Source organism: Taurulus bubalis, assembly GCF_910589615.1.
Source record: "Taurulus bubalis genome assembly, chromosome: 16".
Lineage (NCBI taxonomy): Eukaryota > Metazoa > Chordata > Actinopteri > Perciformes > Cottidae > Taurulus > Taurulus bubalis.
Window position 1 is genome coordinate 16,109,413 of NC_136604.1, and position 17,891 is coordinate 16,127,303.

Genomic DNA, 17,891 nt, shown 5'->3' on the forward strand with positions numbered 1-17,891 from the left:
TTAAATAAATTCCTAATTGGGGTCTAGGTGTCACACCAGCAAAGCTACGACTGGATAAATGAGACTAAGATTATACTTCACAAGCTGTGTGAGAGTTTGTTAACAGAGTTTTGCTTTTGTTAAACCTGGACCACATTTACATCAATTAATGAAGGATTAAGTGCAAGAAAATCAACATTTTCTTCAATAATTCAAGGTAACACGCAGTAAGTAACAAATGCAATGTTTTTCTTTTGGTGCACGCCATTTTGCTGCTTATTTCTGTCACACTTTCACTGGAACCATGACCACCGGAGACACGACACAGCTGCACCACATCTGTGACCAATCTGCATTCTGGGAAATGAGCAGAGCAGAACAGTGGCTCTCTGCCAGTGGTTTCTGGTCAAACTGACTTCAAACAAAGCAGCACAAAGCAGTGTGTCAGCTTCTGCAACATCTCCCTGGTGTTTCTCAACTTCCTGGGTAGTTTAATACCATAAATGTGATTTGAAACAGCCTCATTCTCATTGAGGCTGCCAAATAAAACAAGAAAAGATATGGTCTCGAAACAAGGAACATTTTATATTTGAACTTTAAATCTAATTTGATCTCCTCCCTAAATGTTTCCGACATCATAGAAAAAGGCTTTAGGGGTGTATTTGTTTTCCTTTGGCCAGCATGAAATATACACGGAATGCATGTTGTGTTTGTTTACCTCGGCTGTTCTTACCATTCAGTTGATTTTAAGCATTGTGTTGATTGTTATCATTAACCAGATAAAATATGTCCAACCAATAGCCACAGGGTCAAGATTCATTAACTCTGGTGTCTGTGCCAGGAAGCCCTAGTGGAATGTCAGTGACACAGAAAAGTAAAAAAAAACAACAAAAAAAACATGCGTGGCATGAGACAATTGCCAAAGAGGTTCAAAGGAAAAGCAGAATTAAAAATGAAAAATAAAGAATAAAAGGAAGTAGTAAAGGAATGCGGTTTCAATTCATCTGAAGAATACGTAATGTGGTGCATGTGTGCATACTCTGTATAATGTATTACATGTCAGCCGTGAGTGGTCTTCCATCCATTCAGTTACATTCAGTACTTTCTCCTGTACCTCTCACTCTCCAATTAGCATTCATTCTAACCTACAGGGCATTGCCACATGTCCGCACCACGGGGTCTCTCCCCGTTCCCATGTGACATGGGCCATTGGACTCACTAGTGTCATGTGAAGTGGGTGACAGGTAATTATGGCTTTGCACTCATTTCCCCTGGTGCTCAATGGGCTCAATTATGCTTGATGTATGTGTGTCTGCATGAGTGTATAACTGCATGGAGCACAAAGAAAGAATCCCAAAGTAGTAAACATTTTCAAACCACCAACATGATAATTTGCAGTGTTATTTAATATAGCTACCTGCTTTTTAAAAGTTTTTGCAAACATATATTTGAAGCAAGAGACAGTTACATCATCCAAGGTCAGAAGCTAGACAAGTATGACAGCTTTGTTTCCACCAGTGAGAAAGAAAGGCACGATGGCCCACTTGCCTCCCAGTGGAGTTAACAAACAGTCTCTTTGCTCTTTTGTCTGTGGTTTTATCTAGTCACGGAATGTGGTCTTAGGCCTCCCGAGTCGCTTGATGGGGCTTCACCGAGCCACATGCCCATTCCCCACGTTCACGATATCTCAAAAAGACTGACAAACTCCTGTCAGGTAATTAGCCTAATTAGTCACTCCCTTGTATCTCCTTCCCCTCCCTAAGCTCGTCTTTCCTCCTGCGTGGGTTTGATGAGTGCCATCATTAATATCATCACGCCATGGGTCATAAAGCATTCCATGTCACCATGAGAAAGGTCCCAGTCCTGGCATGGGAAGGACGATAACCTAGCTGGATATAATGGCTTTCAATTAAATCGCCTGAATTTAGTTCAGTGCACACTAGCTACTTTTGAACTGCAACATGAGTCACAGTAAACACAGCATCCTCTCCTCCTCACTTTTTTTTCTTCCAATTTGTGGCTGAAAATGTATTGGCATAAATGACTCACATGAGTGCAATGTATAAATCAATTGAGGAGACTTTGACAGTTTCAGAAGAGAGATGTGGCATTTTTGACAAGTAATTTGAGATTGAGCTTAAATTAATCATATCCAGATTTTAGCCGTCGGCAAATATGTCACAACATGATCATTTGGCTCAAAAATAAACAACATGGACGTTGTGTTACCTTCATAGACAGCGTTAAATCCCTGCCCGCTGACGGCGTAGTCGGACAGTAGCCACAGTGTGAGCCTGGAGCCTGTACTCACAATGGGTGAAGGCAGCTGGAATCCCGTTAACCTGAGAACAAATGGACAGAAGGACAATAACAGTCAGACCCAAAAAAAAAAAAGATCCAATCAACAGCACAGTTGGTTGCAAGGTCAGGTATGAAGCCCACTTCCATCAAACCAGCTGTTCCCTTCAGCATTCAAGGATAACTTTTTGTATAACGAGGCTCTGAATCATCCACAAATTATTAAAATGCCAAGACCTCAACGATACAGAGAAGCTCAACAGATTTTTCTCCATCAGCAAGAGACAGAGTAACTGCAATCATGGATCCGCAGTAAATTAGAAACACAGCAGCCAGTGAGGGAATGAACAAACAGTTGAACAGATAACAAACATAAAGTTGTCAGACAGAGTAAACAACCATATCTAAAATATATACCATATCAAACTAGTAGCTTTGAGATGTGGACTTCAACTGGAGGAGAATATTTGTTTTCTATTTATACCTGTAATGTCTATCCCACCATGTATCAGTCTCAAAGTATCTTATGTACTGAATGTTCTTTTCACGTTGGTCTTTAAGGCTTGTTTTACCATCACTCTAACACAATTCTGAAAACTCGCATGTTAATGAGGGCCATTTTAATTTGTGGGTTTCCATTTTCCACTTTACTTAATATAACTTAAATCAATAACAAAATATATCAATTGTTACTCATCTGGACCTGTATTTAAAAAAAAAACATCTAAGAGCATATAATTGCTCCCAACTTCCTGAAAATCATCAGATTACCACGTATTTAAACCTATTTTTAAACCTATTTAGGATAAAGCAGTGCCTGTGAGGAGTTCCCAACAGGTGAACAGTGATAGGAGAAACATCTATATACATTCATGCCGGTGTGGAAATAAGACATTGAGATTGTTGGTTCAAAGATTATTGTTGTTTAAAAATGTGCTTAATTGTAAATGGGAAAGTAAAATAAAGCATTGTATGGATTGGATTACTACTTCAAGCACAGGTGAAGAGGACACATGCTAATGTAATCCATACCACAGTATCACCACAAATTTGTTATGCATGCATGATCTTTGATGTTGTGGCCAAGTGGCCCAGGTGCACATGGCACACAGACACCCCCGATCTATGACAGCAGACCAAAGGCAGCACTATAACCGTGCCAAGGCCTATGCACATTTAATAGGATGTCTTACAAAGTAAACACAAACATAAGACCAAATAGACTGTTTGCTAAATTTAATACAACGTAATTTGTGTAATTGTGTTATACCAACAAATTGGACAATAAACTGAGATAATGAACTAGGCTTAGGGTTTGTGGTACTATTCCTAGTCTTAATAAAACTTGCAACATCATTTTGATTTATTCGGAGGGACTGCCTTAAGACTTAAGTTGAATTTTGTGTAATGATGTCCTTACACGGATCTAAGAAAACGGGCAAAAATCTATGCTATACATAGGATGTTACAGTGATTAGTTTGATGTTTTAGCCGCCTCTAAGTATATATGTTAATTAACTGTCTATGATAGACACAAGTTAACTGACACAAAACATATCCAAAACATATCACTTTGAATTGTGGTACCCATCCCTCTTTTTATGTCTCATTACTATTGTGTATGAGACGTCTCAAACACATGAATGGCTTCGTGCATGGACAAAAATGCATGCTGATTTGACAGAAAATCTAATGTTAGCTAAACTTTAGCTAACATTAGATTTTCTGTCAAATCAGCATGCATTTTTAGTCATATATATATATATATATATATATATATATATATATATATATATATATATATATATATATATGACTATACTGACTAGTGTGGCAACTACAACATCTGGGGGACTAATAACCAATGTATTATGGAAACAAGTAATATACTTTTGAGTTATTTGCCTTGTCTTATTGGAGCCAGCTTTCAGCAGCAGCTTCAGTTTCAGTGAATTAAAACCATTTAACATGTTTGCAACTCACATATACACATGCACAAACATGTTAAAAAACAGGTGTCCGCTTATCATTTGTTGCCAGTCACTACAGGTTCATTGATCTGTGCATAGACACAAATGTGTGTCCACGCTATAGACTACTGATTTACTGATTTTAATAAAGGATAATGTTGTCACCTGACCTTTATCTAATCCTTAAAATTTCCCTTCCCGAGTGCCACTTTAATTTTCGTTTTATGTTCCCACAGGCACTCTCTCACTGCATGTGTATCCCACTTTTCACAATCTATTACATCCCTCACTTTTATCTCTCAGTGTTAAGAGAGGCCTCAGTGTTTCACTTAATCCTTAAGTACCACAGTGGAGGTGGGGAAAAATTGCAAAACATCAGTACTGGAAAGATGAATTGAACCAAAAAGAAAAGCGGACTTCAATATATGCATGATTTCACTCCTCTCTGTGAGATTGTCACGGTGGGATATCCGCTAAACTATGGGACACATGTTCATGCAAATAGCCCCTTCGCTGACCACAAATTGAGTTGGAAGGCAGCCATCTTGGTTCAGCAGCGCACTGCAGGGAAGGGGGGATTGATAGAGGGTATGATGGAGGGGCTGAAAGTGCGGAGAGGAGGGGAGGGGGGGGGGGGGTCCACAAACTGGGAGGGATTCTTGCCGCATCCAAATCATGATACGGGCCCAAATCATTTTTCCAGGCTAAGAGAACACAAAATGGATACTGTCAGAAGACACACAGAAACTGGCTTCACATGCGAAGGGAGATTAAATATTGCAATGTGATATGGGCTGTGGCAATCTGAGGCGTGCAGCCGGTATTGTGAAAAAGCCAGCTGGGGGATTGCCTGTTATCAAGGAAAAGATTTGAGATATGATTGCAATAGAGCGACATACAAAAGAATGGATTTGCAGCACAGGTGTCTCGAGTGGTAAATTGATGGAGGGAGGATAAAAGAGAGTGATGGACAGAAGAGGATCGAAAGAGAGAGAGATAGAGAAGTTAAGAAGAGTAGCATGTTATGGGAGATCATTGGCTCTCATTGATACTGTATGGAAAGCTGCGTAATCCCAGAAATGAGGTGCCTCTGAGGAGAAGAATAGGTGTTGGTGTGCATGGCTGCATCCACAATGAACAGTATGTGTGTGCAAGTGTTTGCATAAGCATGGGGAGAGCATAGGTCTATTAAGAGCGCTTTCCACCTGACTGGCCTTGGCATCATCTCAATGAAGAACCTCTGCTTCCAATTATCCGACTGCAACCCGTGGGACCGAGAGAGGTAGAGGCAGACAGAGAGGGACGCAGAGCAGATGTGCAGAAAGACGGACGCATAGCAAAAGAGTGGCGGTATTGTAATGAGGAGATGGCGGTGCTGAAGAGCAGGTTGAGGGAGGGCAGACTATATGAAAAGTAGGGAGGTGTCTCTCACACATCAGTATGTAGGAACCCACAATGAGCCTGAGTTGACTGAGGATGAGTCATGGTGAGCAACCAATTCATTAGGCTCTACAGTTATAGGGTTTCACGCTCACACACTCATGCGGTTTTATTCATCTGAACATTTCCATGCGTGTGTGTTTGTGATCTCCCCTCTGAAATATATGCGTGTTTACAGCTGTAAACAGACAGAGACTAAATCAGGTCATTTCGTCCTTTAATCGTATTCAGTGAATGTGTGTGTGTGTGTGTGTGTGTGTGTGTGTGTGTGTGTGTGTGTGTGTGTGTGTGTGTGTGTGGATGTTCTCAGGGTTGGAAGGTAAGTACAGTGCTGATGCAGCTGATTTTCCCCCAGAATGAGGGAAGAAGGGTGTGGGGGGAGAAAAATAGATACAGCAGCAAGATTTTTGATGGCTGAGTAGAAGGGAGACATTAGCCAATAAATGATGGGTGGTAAGAGAGAAACAGGGGAGGGAGTTGAAGTGTAAAGTTGAGAACTATGTGCGTATTTCATGTGTTTTTGTGCGAGTATTCTTTCTATACAGGACCCTGTGCAGCTATAACTTGTCAGTGGTCAAGGCCAGGGGCTGATGCGCCGTTGTGCTCTGTAAGCTCTAATTCTCCACTGACTGCCTATCATACTTACAGAAATGCTGAGAACTAGTGCCCAGCCATTGAAACACACACACACACACACACACACACACACACACACACACACACACACACACGAACACAAACGTGTTCCAGTTACAGCTCTTCAGTGTGTTTTTGGCAAAAGGAAAATATTATTAAATTGCGAAATTTGGCTTTTTTTCTTGGATGTAAACTGTTGCTGCTCTGTGTGTGTGTGTGTGTGTGTGTGTGTGTGTGTGTGTGTGTGTGTGTGTGTGTGTGTGTGTGTGTGTGTGTGTGTGTGTGTGTGTGTGTGTGTGTCTGTGTATGACTCATCGTTGGTTCTACTTACAGCGAAAAAAGCTGATCGTGTTGCCTAGTGGAGGTTAAAATGGCACTCCATTCCCACACACATGATTTGATTCCACCAGCTAATAGGGAGACTTTCACAAGCAATTAGACTGTGTATCCATCAGCCGTCTTATCTTTTCTTTTTTTGGTAAGCTGAAATGTACCGCGTCACTTTGCCCAAGGGAGTGATCTGGCCTTGATGGAGTTTTATGGTTAGCCTTCAGTGCTCTCAATTTCAGTTTAAATGTGTGTAATCCCAAAGCCTGCAAACGTGTTACCAGTGATCTTAGTGGTCTTGCAGGGGAAGAAGACATTGCAATCTCAAATACACTTACTGTATAACTGCAAATGGGGTCTTTATAATGTGGCACTTTTTTTCTCTCACTTTTTTTAAAATATTTCTGCTAGTTTCGTCTGTTCCACATTGTCCAGAAAGCATGCAGCTCCACAACAAAAGAGAACCAGAGGCAGCAGCAATTTGCAAATCTCATACTGTACAAAGCTTCCCGCAGATCCCACAACTCAACAATATTTCAAACACGACTGACATCTTTTTGAATAGAACTGGCTAATTATTTATGTCTGCCTTGAGAAGAAAGGCGGGCGATAGCGTGCGGTTGCTTGTTAATATTCATACGTGTGTGACATCACAAGGTGTTTGCGCATCGCGGCTGAACAGCATGGGTGGGAGAGTCTCTCAGATGTCACTGATGCTGAATGCTGATGGTGGGATAATCAACCGCAGTCAGCGCCAACTGAGACACAAACCGCAGTGAAGTCATTAACGAACCAACGTCTCCAGAGAAAGAGGGCCGGTGATGGAGAGAGAGGCAGATATAAGGGAAAGTGGCAGAGTGAAAGGGACAGGTGAGAGAAGGAGTGGGAGGAGAAAATATTAGCAGTGACTTGAGGAGATTTGAACGTCTGAAGTACGCCAGAGAAAGTAAGAACAGCTAAATAGAAAGGGGGAGAAGGGTCATTATATCACTGTCAAAACAGATAGAATGCCTTACTCATCAACTGTGTTCAGTCCGGGGCCATAAAAAGACACGGATGGCAGGACTGATTAGCTGTCTTTTGCTGAGCAGAACAGTTCAAGTCATCACCGGCTAAATTAAGGGATGTGTGCATTGGAATGAGTGGAGGAGTTGTAGACTACCAATGGCGTTACCAGAGATAAGTGTTCCATAGTCCTAAACTGTATCCGTTTCAGAAAATCAGATTATACCTGAGGGTTGGGATACGTATGGAGTCATGGTTTACACACACACACACACACACACACACACACACACACACACACACACACACACACACACACACACACACACACACAGTCAGTGAGTGAGTGATGTGATTGGTTTATCTTCAGGCTATCTGCACTCCATTAACAGTGTGTTACATTGCCTGATGCCTATCTGCATCAACACCATAGATACCTGTGAGGCAAAACAGAGGGTTTACTAATACCTCCAAGTTACGTTACACAGTGAATATTAAACTGATAATGCAAGAGCGTAAATCCATGCATAGTGCTTGAATTACTATTTAAATACTTCAATCCTTGACATTGCTTGTTTTGATGGCAGTATTTGATGTATTATATAACAAAAATAATTGTATAATCGGGTGCCTCGATATATAATCTGCATATGAACAACATAACAGCTCTGAGTGTAGGGGACAAGGAAGGGGACAAGGAAGGGGACAAGGAAGTTTGCATGCTTTGTTCATTTGTTCCCCCAGTTGTCAAGTCAATTACACTTGCAGCAAACAAATCAAGGCTGACAAATTAAACAAGGTGACGTTCACAAGTCCACTGTGTTTCCCTCTGCTCCGCTCAAATCGCTTTGCAATAATCCTCGGGCAGAAAACAATTAGGGATAGAACAAAAGTAACTCAATGTTGTGCCACTCTCGGCCCTAGGAAAGTGACTCAGCTAAATGGTAGCCATGAGATATGCCGTTGTTTACTCGCCGCACTGTTGTGCAGGTCTGTGTGTGTGTGTGTGTGTGTGTGTGTGTGTGTGTGTGTGTGTGTGTGTGTGTGTGTGTGTGTGTGTGTGTGTGTGAGAAAGTAAATAGAGTGATTATGACACAAGTATGTTGCCATTGAGAGAAGAAGGACAGAAGTTAGAGAGCCAATTGTGAGCAACCACGGTGAAATAAATCCTTTAAGAATGAGTACAAATATTAAGTTGCCTTTACTTAAGTTTTTGACTATTGATATTGCCTTTAAATGTACTGTATGACAATTATCTCTAAATCTTCATCAAGATAAAAAGGTGTTTGGTTTTAGTTGTAGTGTTCTGCACAGATAAATAATTACACGAAAAAAAATTATACGAGCAACAATAGTGCGAAGGTCCAGTTATCCCTAAATAAACATCTTATTTAACAGAGGTCACAGACAAGAACGGAGAATGCGTTGATGTGTCAGCCTTACACTTTTTGATGAGTAACAGACAGAGTTGGTTAAATGTAGTCTTGAGTGCGGCATGATGGAGATATAATAATAATACTTTGATTTTATACAGCGCTTTTATGAATACTCAAAGACACTTTACATAGGAATCATTCACCCACTGATGAGAGGAGCTACCATGCAAGGGGCCACATCAGGACTATCTAACATTCATACACCATAGGCGCAACTACGGGAGCAATTTAGGGTTAAGTGTCTTGCTCAAGGACACATCGACATGGGCTAGCAGATCGAACCACCGACCCTGCTCACCACTGATCCACAGTACCAATATGAGGAGATAAGATAAACAAACTACTAATGTACAGTGAATGGAACGGCTGAGTGAAATGCTGCCTTCCCAGAATCTACGATTAAAAAAAAGATGAAGTGCAGCCGTTTGCCAATTAGGAAAGCACCAGCTGAGGCTTTTCACTGTAAACTGCATCTCCCTCTCAGACTCATCCTCTCCGCCTGCTGCGTTCTATGTGACTGTATACAGCCAAAAGTATGTGGACACCCATGTCCAGCAATGTGGAAAGATGATGTTGACAATCCAAACCGTGCCTGCAAAACTCTGATTAAAATATTGTTTCTCCATCTGGAAGAAATCCTTATTAATAAGCAAATTACCAGATCTAACTGAGTGACCCAAAACAATCTGAGATGTGGACAGCAATTAAAAAGTCGAAGACCATGGTTAGTACCAATAAGGGAAACGACACTGCACTACAAGGCAACATATACGCCATTGAGGTTTTTTTCCCCAAGACAGTGCATGAAGCTCTAAAATATTCAAAATGTCATCATTCGCACCGAAATCTCTCTCTCTCTCTCTCACTCTCTCTTTCTGTGATCTTCAGTTTCTCCCTGGCAGAGGGATGGCACTAATAAACTCCAAAACAAGGTTGGGGCAGAATATCTGATTAGCCAGCAGGGCTAGCAGGGACACAGTGACCGATGGAGCACCCAACCAATGCCATTTACTTTCCACCCGTCGCTTTGCTTTCATTCCTGTGGCAATGACGATCAAAGAGCAGCTGAGGGAAGGAGACGGCGAGGGAAAGAAGAGGAGAGGAGGGTAACAGTGTATTTGTGTGTGTGTGTGCATGGATGTTACTGAAGTACAGAGCTGGTACTGAGCTAGAATTAGCTGCAGGCTCTCACCAACACTGAGTCGCTCATATTCCATTCGTCTTGCTTCTGCATACGGTCGGTCGACGATCTCTCCTTTAGTCCCTCTGCCTGTTGATCTGAACTTTATTGTCAATCTCTTAATTGTGCCTTTTTTGTTCTATATTCTATTTCAGTCCCCAACATCTCTGAACTGTCCTGTATGTCATTTCTATATGACTTGCATCCATCATTATGGAATACATGACGTTATGTTTACAGCAAAATGACTTTCACCTTTCCAACAACTAAATAAGCACAAGTGAAACTGGTCACATGCAACAAGTGTCTAATTACATGCCAGGCAAATCCTTTTGACACAGTGTGCTAGTGTGTGTGTGTGTGTGTGTGTGTGTGTGTGTGTGTGTGTGTGTGTGTGTGTGTGTGTGTGTACGATATGGGCGCTTTATCCATTATCACGTTTCACAAGGTGTTTGGATAACTAATTTGACTGCTATGCTCCGTGTCTCCCAGGGATGAACAAGAGAAAACAAAGGGAAAGGGTGAAATCAAGGCAGAAAAACGTGACTGCAGCAACACTGAGGAAAAAATCAGCAAAATCAACACAAGCTATAAAAATATGCCAGGGATTTGCTTAAGCCAGGAAACAAATGGCGCACAAGGAGACCGTCTGTGCTTCACAGTCCCATAGATTATAGCTAACGAGAATGTATTTTTTTTTTAAGTGCTTTTTGGATGATTTTTTGGTGATAAGCTAATTAGAAGAATTAAAAAGAAGGCTGTGCGATACGTGTATGTCTTTGTAGATTTACTGTATGCAATTTATTATTCCACCCTGTTTGGCCATAGCTAATTCGTCATTGAAGACAAACAGGAAGTGGGCTGCAGATCCTCAAGTCGTCCCTTAAATATGACTGAAACTGCCCAGCAGATAGACACGTCCATGAGTGTGCCATGTGCTCTGCTTCATGTGTTTTAGTTTTTCTCTTGGAGTCACTGCTTACAGGTATTTTTCTCAGGGAAGCAAACCCCATTTGAACGAGTCACTATGGTAGACTACATGATGCTGAATGCAAAAAAACATTTGAGGCAACAAGGATGTTGTCCATTATCAGACCACCAGATATTTGAGTCAATTTTCAAAGGAAGACATGAATAACATCATACATGACAACAAAATTGCAGAGAATGTCATATTATTTGGAAAAAGTAGTATAAAAATATATTGTTTGCTGTGGGGAATAAGTATGGGGGAGCTCTAGAGATGTTTATGAATTCATGGATAGTGCTTCAGAGCATGCCAATATGTGTTCATCACTACTTGTGTATGAATGAGGGAGAGCATTTATATATAGACAGCATACAAAGTGTCGTAGCTCCATAGTATCACAGTACTAAAAAAGAAGATATTTGAATTGCATCCACCTTCACTCTGAGTGAGAAAAGCATAACAACCACCTCCCACCATCCCTTAGGTGGTGTTTATCAATTTATATCATGGCATTATTGGCTTTGTCTTATGTATATGCTAGTGCTCTGTACATTGAATACCTGGCAAGTTCAACAAATTACAAGCATTTAATTAGAAATATTGCAAATCAACTTGTGCTCATTAGCTTTTTGTTTACAGAACTAATGCTAAATATGACCTTGCGTTTGTTTAATTATACAAGTATTAAAAAAAGTATTGAACATTAGCTGTATAAAGCTGCTATGTTTTTTATTATATTATATGACCTGTTGAACATAATATTAAAGACAGCTTTAACAATATTTCTGATCTGCCCAAGTCTAATTCTGCTTCACATGCTTCATCTGCTGGCATGGGCACCACTGTCGGGCCTCTACTGCTGTGCTACCCACATCACTTTCTAACAAAACCAGTCCTTAGTTTTAAGTAGAATATCAATTTAGATTACTTTACTTAATTCAGATTTGATCTCTTTTTCCATGATGCTCTTTACATAAAATCACATAACAGTCAAAACAAGTCCATGTGTATAATGATTTAAGCTGTACATGGAGAAAAAAAAACTAATAACTATGTATTTTTCTATTTTTTGAGGACACACATTGGCCAAAATATTAGCAGGGAGGACTCCATGTGCATATCACACGTCTATTTTTAGTGATTGTGTTTTCATCCCTGAAGGTTTAAACAGCCCAATAGGCTCCCAAACATTTGGCGCATTGTTTTGACTCAAGTGTGTCGCCAAGCCCAGAAGGGCTAAAAAAATGACATTTTTTTGAAGGGGTGCGCTGCATATTCAATCTCTTATCTGGGCAGGAAAACATTTCATTTCATGCCGCTGCTGAAGTGTATCCTGTTAAGAACATTGATAGGCCCGGGGGTGGGAGGAATGTCAATAAGCAATACACACAATGTACACAGGATGTGGCATATAAATTCACAGCCATCTAGTTGATTATTTCTCTAATCTGGGGTTACAGAGCCTAATAATTCTGCCTCACAGGTGAGTTGATGCCATAAATCTCCAGATCGTTTCACTTTTTCCCAGCATGAGATGATGAAAAACAAACTATCACTCTTCCTCCTGTTTTCAGCAGACTGTCGTTAAAGCTGGCGTTGATAAGTGGCAGTCTCTCCATTAACAACCCAGACTCAAAAGGACCATAAATTCTACTGTGTGTGTGTGTGTGTGTGTGTGTGTGTGTGTGTGTGTGTGTGTGTGTGTGTGTGTGTGTGTGTGTGTGTGTGTGTGTCGAAGCCGTTGAGAATAAGATGCCCAAACGTGAGCAGCGCAAACAAATACAAAAATACATACATACATTCTTGCACACAAAGAGTCAAACACTCCTCCTCTTCATTTAGATATGCACTCTTTGCATGGATATCACACAGCATGTTAACACATAAGTACTTGCAGTTCAGGATGAAGAGACAAAGAAGAAACGGGCTCATGCCAACACACACTGAACGCATGTTCACCACAGGGTTTGCTTTCTGGAGTCAATCCGCCAAGTACGTGTTGCGGAGAGATTAATGGCCAATGCCGTCACTGGCGAAGAATCACTGTCGTGACAAGTGTTCAGGCAGGAAGTGCTGTTGTACGTCACCCACTCTCACCCTGACTCGCGGCCGACTTTGGCTCTTTACAAGCTTGACTCATTAACTAACACTGTAAGGCTCTCAAATGCAGTACGATACATGCACACCAAATGCTGAAGGAGATTGGAGACTGAATGTATGTGAGCTTTCATCCATCCAATCATTGCTATATAATAATCTATAGAAAGTGTCTGGCATGCACTTCAGTTAGAAGTGATAAAATAAGTACAACCTCCCATCTCATCTCACCCATCAAGTTGAAATCTTCAAAAATGCTTGACAAAAAAAGAGTCAGACTCAATTTGCATTGTATAAAAATAAGTAAATCAGCTAATCCCCCCATTTCAGAAGCTGTAACCAGATTTCTGACATATTCACTTGAATATCTTTAAACAGTACAATGTTTTTTCAACTAACTATCGACTAATCAACTATTAATCAAAGTCCCTATTTGTTGTGTCTATGTTGTTGTTGCTTTAAGGTTCAACTGGCCAATTAGAGAACCTTCCCAACATCTGGGGGTATTCCTTCACAGTCTGCTTTCAAGGTCCTATTTTTAGTTCAAAGGCTATTTCCGCAGCTCAAATCAACACTTTGAACTACAAGCAGAAGAATATGAAATCACGTAAATAAATTGTTTCCCCCTCCCATGCACATACTGTACAACCTCTTGTGCTCCTGAGTGCTTGCCAAAAAGCAAACACATTTCTGAAACCTTGTGTGTCTGAAAAAAAATTACAGTTTTCCAGCCCACTGCCTTTTAATCCGTGCTTAAAAGTGTGTGTTTATCCGTGTGTTTGTGAGTGTGCATGGTGTTCATTTTATCTGTATTCCAATAAACCTTGATTTTGTTGACACTGATTCAGCTCGCTGGGATGGGCTGCACCACTCGTCTCGAGCCCCTTTTGTAAGCGCAGCTGAACACGCACACACACACACACACACACACACTTCCTCTCTCTTCCTCCTCCACACACAAACTCATTTTGTGACACTCTCAGCACCGACGGCTGACTGTAGTGTTAATGCCACTCCCGGCACCATGCACTAGTGCTCCTTATTTAGGTCCTATCGAGCCCGTGGGCTGAAAATCTGTCCCTTTCACGCCTCCTCCTCCCTCTCTCACTCACTCACTCACTCACTCACTTCCCCGCCCCTGCCAGACTGCTAGGCCTTAAGTCCCTCCGTTCCATCACTCCATCACTGAGAGGAAGGCATGTGAAGAAAGATGCCTTCACATATTCCAACAGCTTTTCCCTCTGCTAAAATGTACTCAGCTTTTCCCAATTGGCAGTTACAAGGTGAAATGTGACACCAAATTGAAAAAAAAACATGAAAAAAAAGATTGCTTTTTACAAGTAAGAAATGTGACACTTGTACAGAGTGAAAGCAAGAGAGCTGGTAGAGGTTCAGTGTCTCGCTTTAGGTCAAGTTGGCTGTTGCTTTAGTCATGGGAAGTCTGTCTGACTACTGTGTAACAGTACCACAGGCCCTGTTTACACCAGGGTTACTGGTCTAGGAGGAAGCTAATTTTACTACTACTGGATAATCATTTTACTACAATTTCACGGAAAACTATTGCTAACTAATTTAACAGCACACAAACAGAAATGCAAAAACTAAAATAAACTAAAAGCATAATACGAAACGATGTGGTGATGAACAAGAGCCAGGCTCAGTGTGCACCTTCACTGAGTTGTGTTGTCACAGGGAGGTTGCCAAGTTGGGTAAATCAGAATGATCCAGATAAGTTCATCAGGGTTTAATTTTTACAGACTCAAGGATTTGTCAGGAAGGACTGTGACCATCAGAAACATTTTATTTATAGCAAAAGAAGAAATATGCTGACATGGTAATGCTTTTGCGATAAAGTCATTTAATATATAAGTACATAACATCAAATTGCAATGTTGTACCTGGACATATTAACAACTCAAGACAGCCAAAAACATATTTAACCCTGAGGTTAGTTTTGCTGCAGTTAAACTGTATATACTACGTGAAGTCACCGATAGCTTCTGCAACACTGAGGGAGCAACAAGACGGACTTAACCACTTAATCACTGCATCATTGCTGGAAATGCTTCGCTTAATTAACAGCAATCAAATACCGGCAGCAGCTTGAGCTTGCAATTTGGGACATATAATACTGCATATACATTTCCTGTTTCTCCATTTCAAACTATTGAAACTTCTGTCAAATTCTCTCTCTGCTTCCCAGGTGTCAGTTGTGAGTGCAGTTTAATGAAGTGCTGCAGCAACAGACTGACTCAGATATGCATTTCTTGAGGAGTGACTGTGACTCATAAAGCAACTGCTACAGGAGCATACACACTTACAAACACACAATTGCATATATATATATATATATATATATATATATATATATATATATATATATATATATATATATATATATATATATATATATATATACACATATATATATATATATACATATACATATACATATACATATATACATATACATATACATATACACATACTGTGCTGAGCTAAAGCACACACACATATGTAGCTGAACTGATTTGTAAGCCAGCATTCCCCTGATTACTACAATTTGCTGTGACAGCAAAGAATAAATGAATAAATAAATCACAAAAATCGAAAGAAAAGCGATTGCTTTGAAAAAGAAATCAAAGGTGATCATTTGAATATGAACAGAGGCAAAATATTCATTTTCGATGACTGCTTGAGATTAAACGAAATACTCCAAGCTCCACAACCTATAGCGTGGTATTCATGAAAGGCTGATCAAATTCAGCAAAAATAGGATACAGGAAACTAAATAGAGAACAGGCAGAAGAGATAAGACAAAAAAAATAGGTGAGGAGGAAAGGAGGAGAGGTTGAAAGAAATTGGGGGAAGAGGAGCAAGAGAGATGGAAATAAAATTACTTTTGACACAAGCGGCTGATGAGAGCAAAGGGAGGGTAGAGTAGCATCTCAAAAATGTCCTAAAAATGTGTATGTGGTGTAGATGGGTGGTGTGAATATAAATATACATGCATGTCCTGACAGCCTGCTGTTGGCAGGTGAGAGCTTCTTCCAGACGATTCCCGCATCTCCAAACTCACTCAGACAATGCAAAGAAATGCCTCTTTTGAGAAGAGAAGAACTCTGGTCAAAGGTGATCCGAATCTAAAGGAGATATATGTTCCTTATAAACCCTCCAAACCCCCCTTTTCTTAAAATTCATTTTCTTTCCTCTCACTTATTTTTAAAGCGCTTAGACAGAAAGAGTGGAACGCTTTGACCCCCCCCACCCTTGTCCCGTCCCGCCGGAGCATCAATATACAACAGAGTCCAGAGGTCCAAACAGGAGGCTGAGAAGAGCAGCGCAACACAAATCCATAATGGATTTTCCTTTCTCTTTCATTCGCTTTCGGCAGTGGAGGCACCGCTGGCACAGAATAGAGGGAGAGAGAGAGAGAGAAAGAGAGAGAGAGAGAGAGAGAGAGAGAGAGAGAGAGAGAGAGAGAGAAAGGCTGTCGGAGATTCAAAACAGTATCAATAACAAAATCCTTTACGAATATTCCACTCATCGGACTCTGGAGGGCTCGCCTAACGCATCATTTACACTATTTGCAAGGCCAAGTTTAGGCCAGAAAGTGACAGGAATTAAAAGGCCGCTTTGGTATATAGCTTCAACTGATCGGATGCAGAATTTGCCGCTAATTAAGTTAGCCTGTAAGTGCGGGACTGCCAAAAGGTCTGAGAGATATTAGGCTTCAAGCTATAATAAATATATAAATGCATCAGTGAATAGCAGCTCTGCGGCTGTATCTTATATTTGCAGCCATTACAAACAGAACTCTGTCTCTTTTAGATAGACATTCAGCCTAACACTATATATTTGAACATGTTTAGACTTAGTGAGCATGAAACGCTGCAAACCAGAGAGCGTATTTCAGGACGCAGTGTGAGCACAGTGCAGCCCTCTCTGAGGCTGGTGAATTAAGTGTTGAGGACGAGGCTGTTGATTCAGAAATTGTTTGATTGAGCCTTCACACCCAAGTGAGCTTCATTTCATTTTGCTAGTAGCTCTGAAGCACAGAATGTACAAAGTCAGTGAAAAACGTTGGGTGCTGTCACAGTGTCAGAAGAGTCAACCTTATAGTCACCAACGGATCTGCTTCAACCGCCTCTGAATGCATCGCTGATAACAGTTTTGATTACAGTGCTGCCTCTTTTTCAGTCTCTAGTCCATTTACTTTATCAACACCTTTAAGTCCAAATAGCTCTATAAAGGATATGTTCAGTTTAATACGACGTGGGTCTTAATTGAATGGTTTTGGCGATCTGTTTTATTGGTGACAAGAACTCCCTACAGTATTCAATGAGATTTGGGAAAACAGTGACCAAACTATCATGAAATCTGATTGTAGGAAGGTTGTGAGCAAGATTTTCGTCAGATTTGCACTTTTCAATGTATTTTATAATCAATTTAAGTAACCTAAAATCGCACTAATAAGCATACCTTGTGTGCACGCTCCGCTTCTGTACGTGTGGGTTAAAGTTGAATCAGGATGTTTATCTGTAAAGTGTGAT

General features: G+C 40.7%; 1 protein-coding gene across 1 annotated transcript in view; it reads right to left on the reverse strand.

Moving 5' to 3' along the window:
• The window catches only part of csmd2 (CUB and Sushi multiple domains 2), a gene marked incomplete at both ends in the record, with an annotated part of 208,583 nt that overhangs the window by 174,193 nt on the left and 16,499 nt on the right, over window positions 1–17,891 (reverse strand). Inside the window, one exon of the mRNA XM_079232352.1 lies at window positions 2,209–2,321. Within this exon, the coding sequence (XP_079088478.1) occupies window positions 2,209–2,321 (113 nt within the window). The remainder of the gene's footprint in view (window positions 1–2,208; window positions 2,322–17,891) is intronic.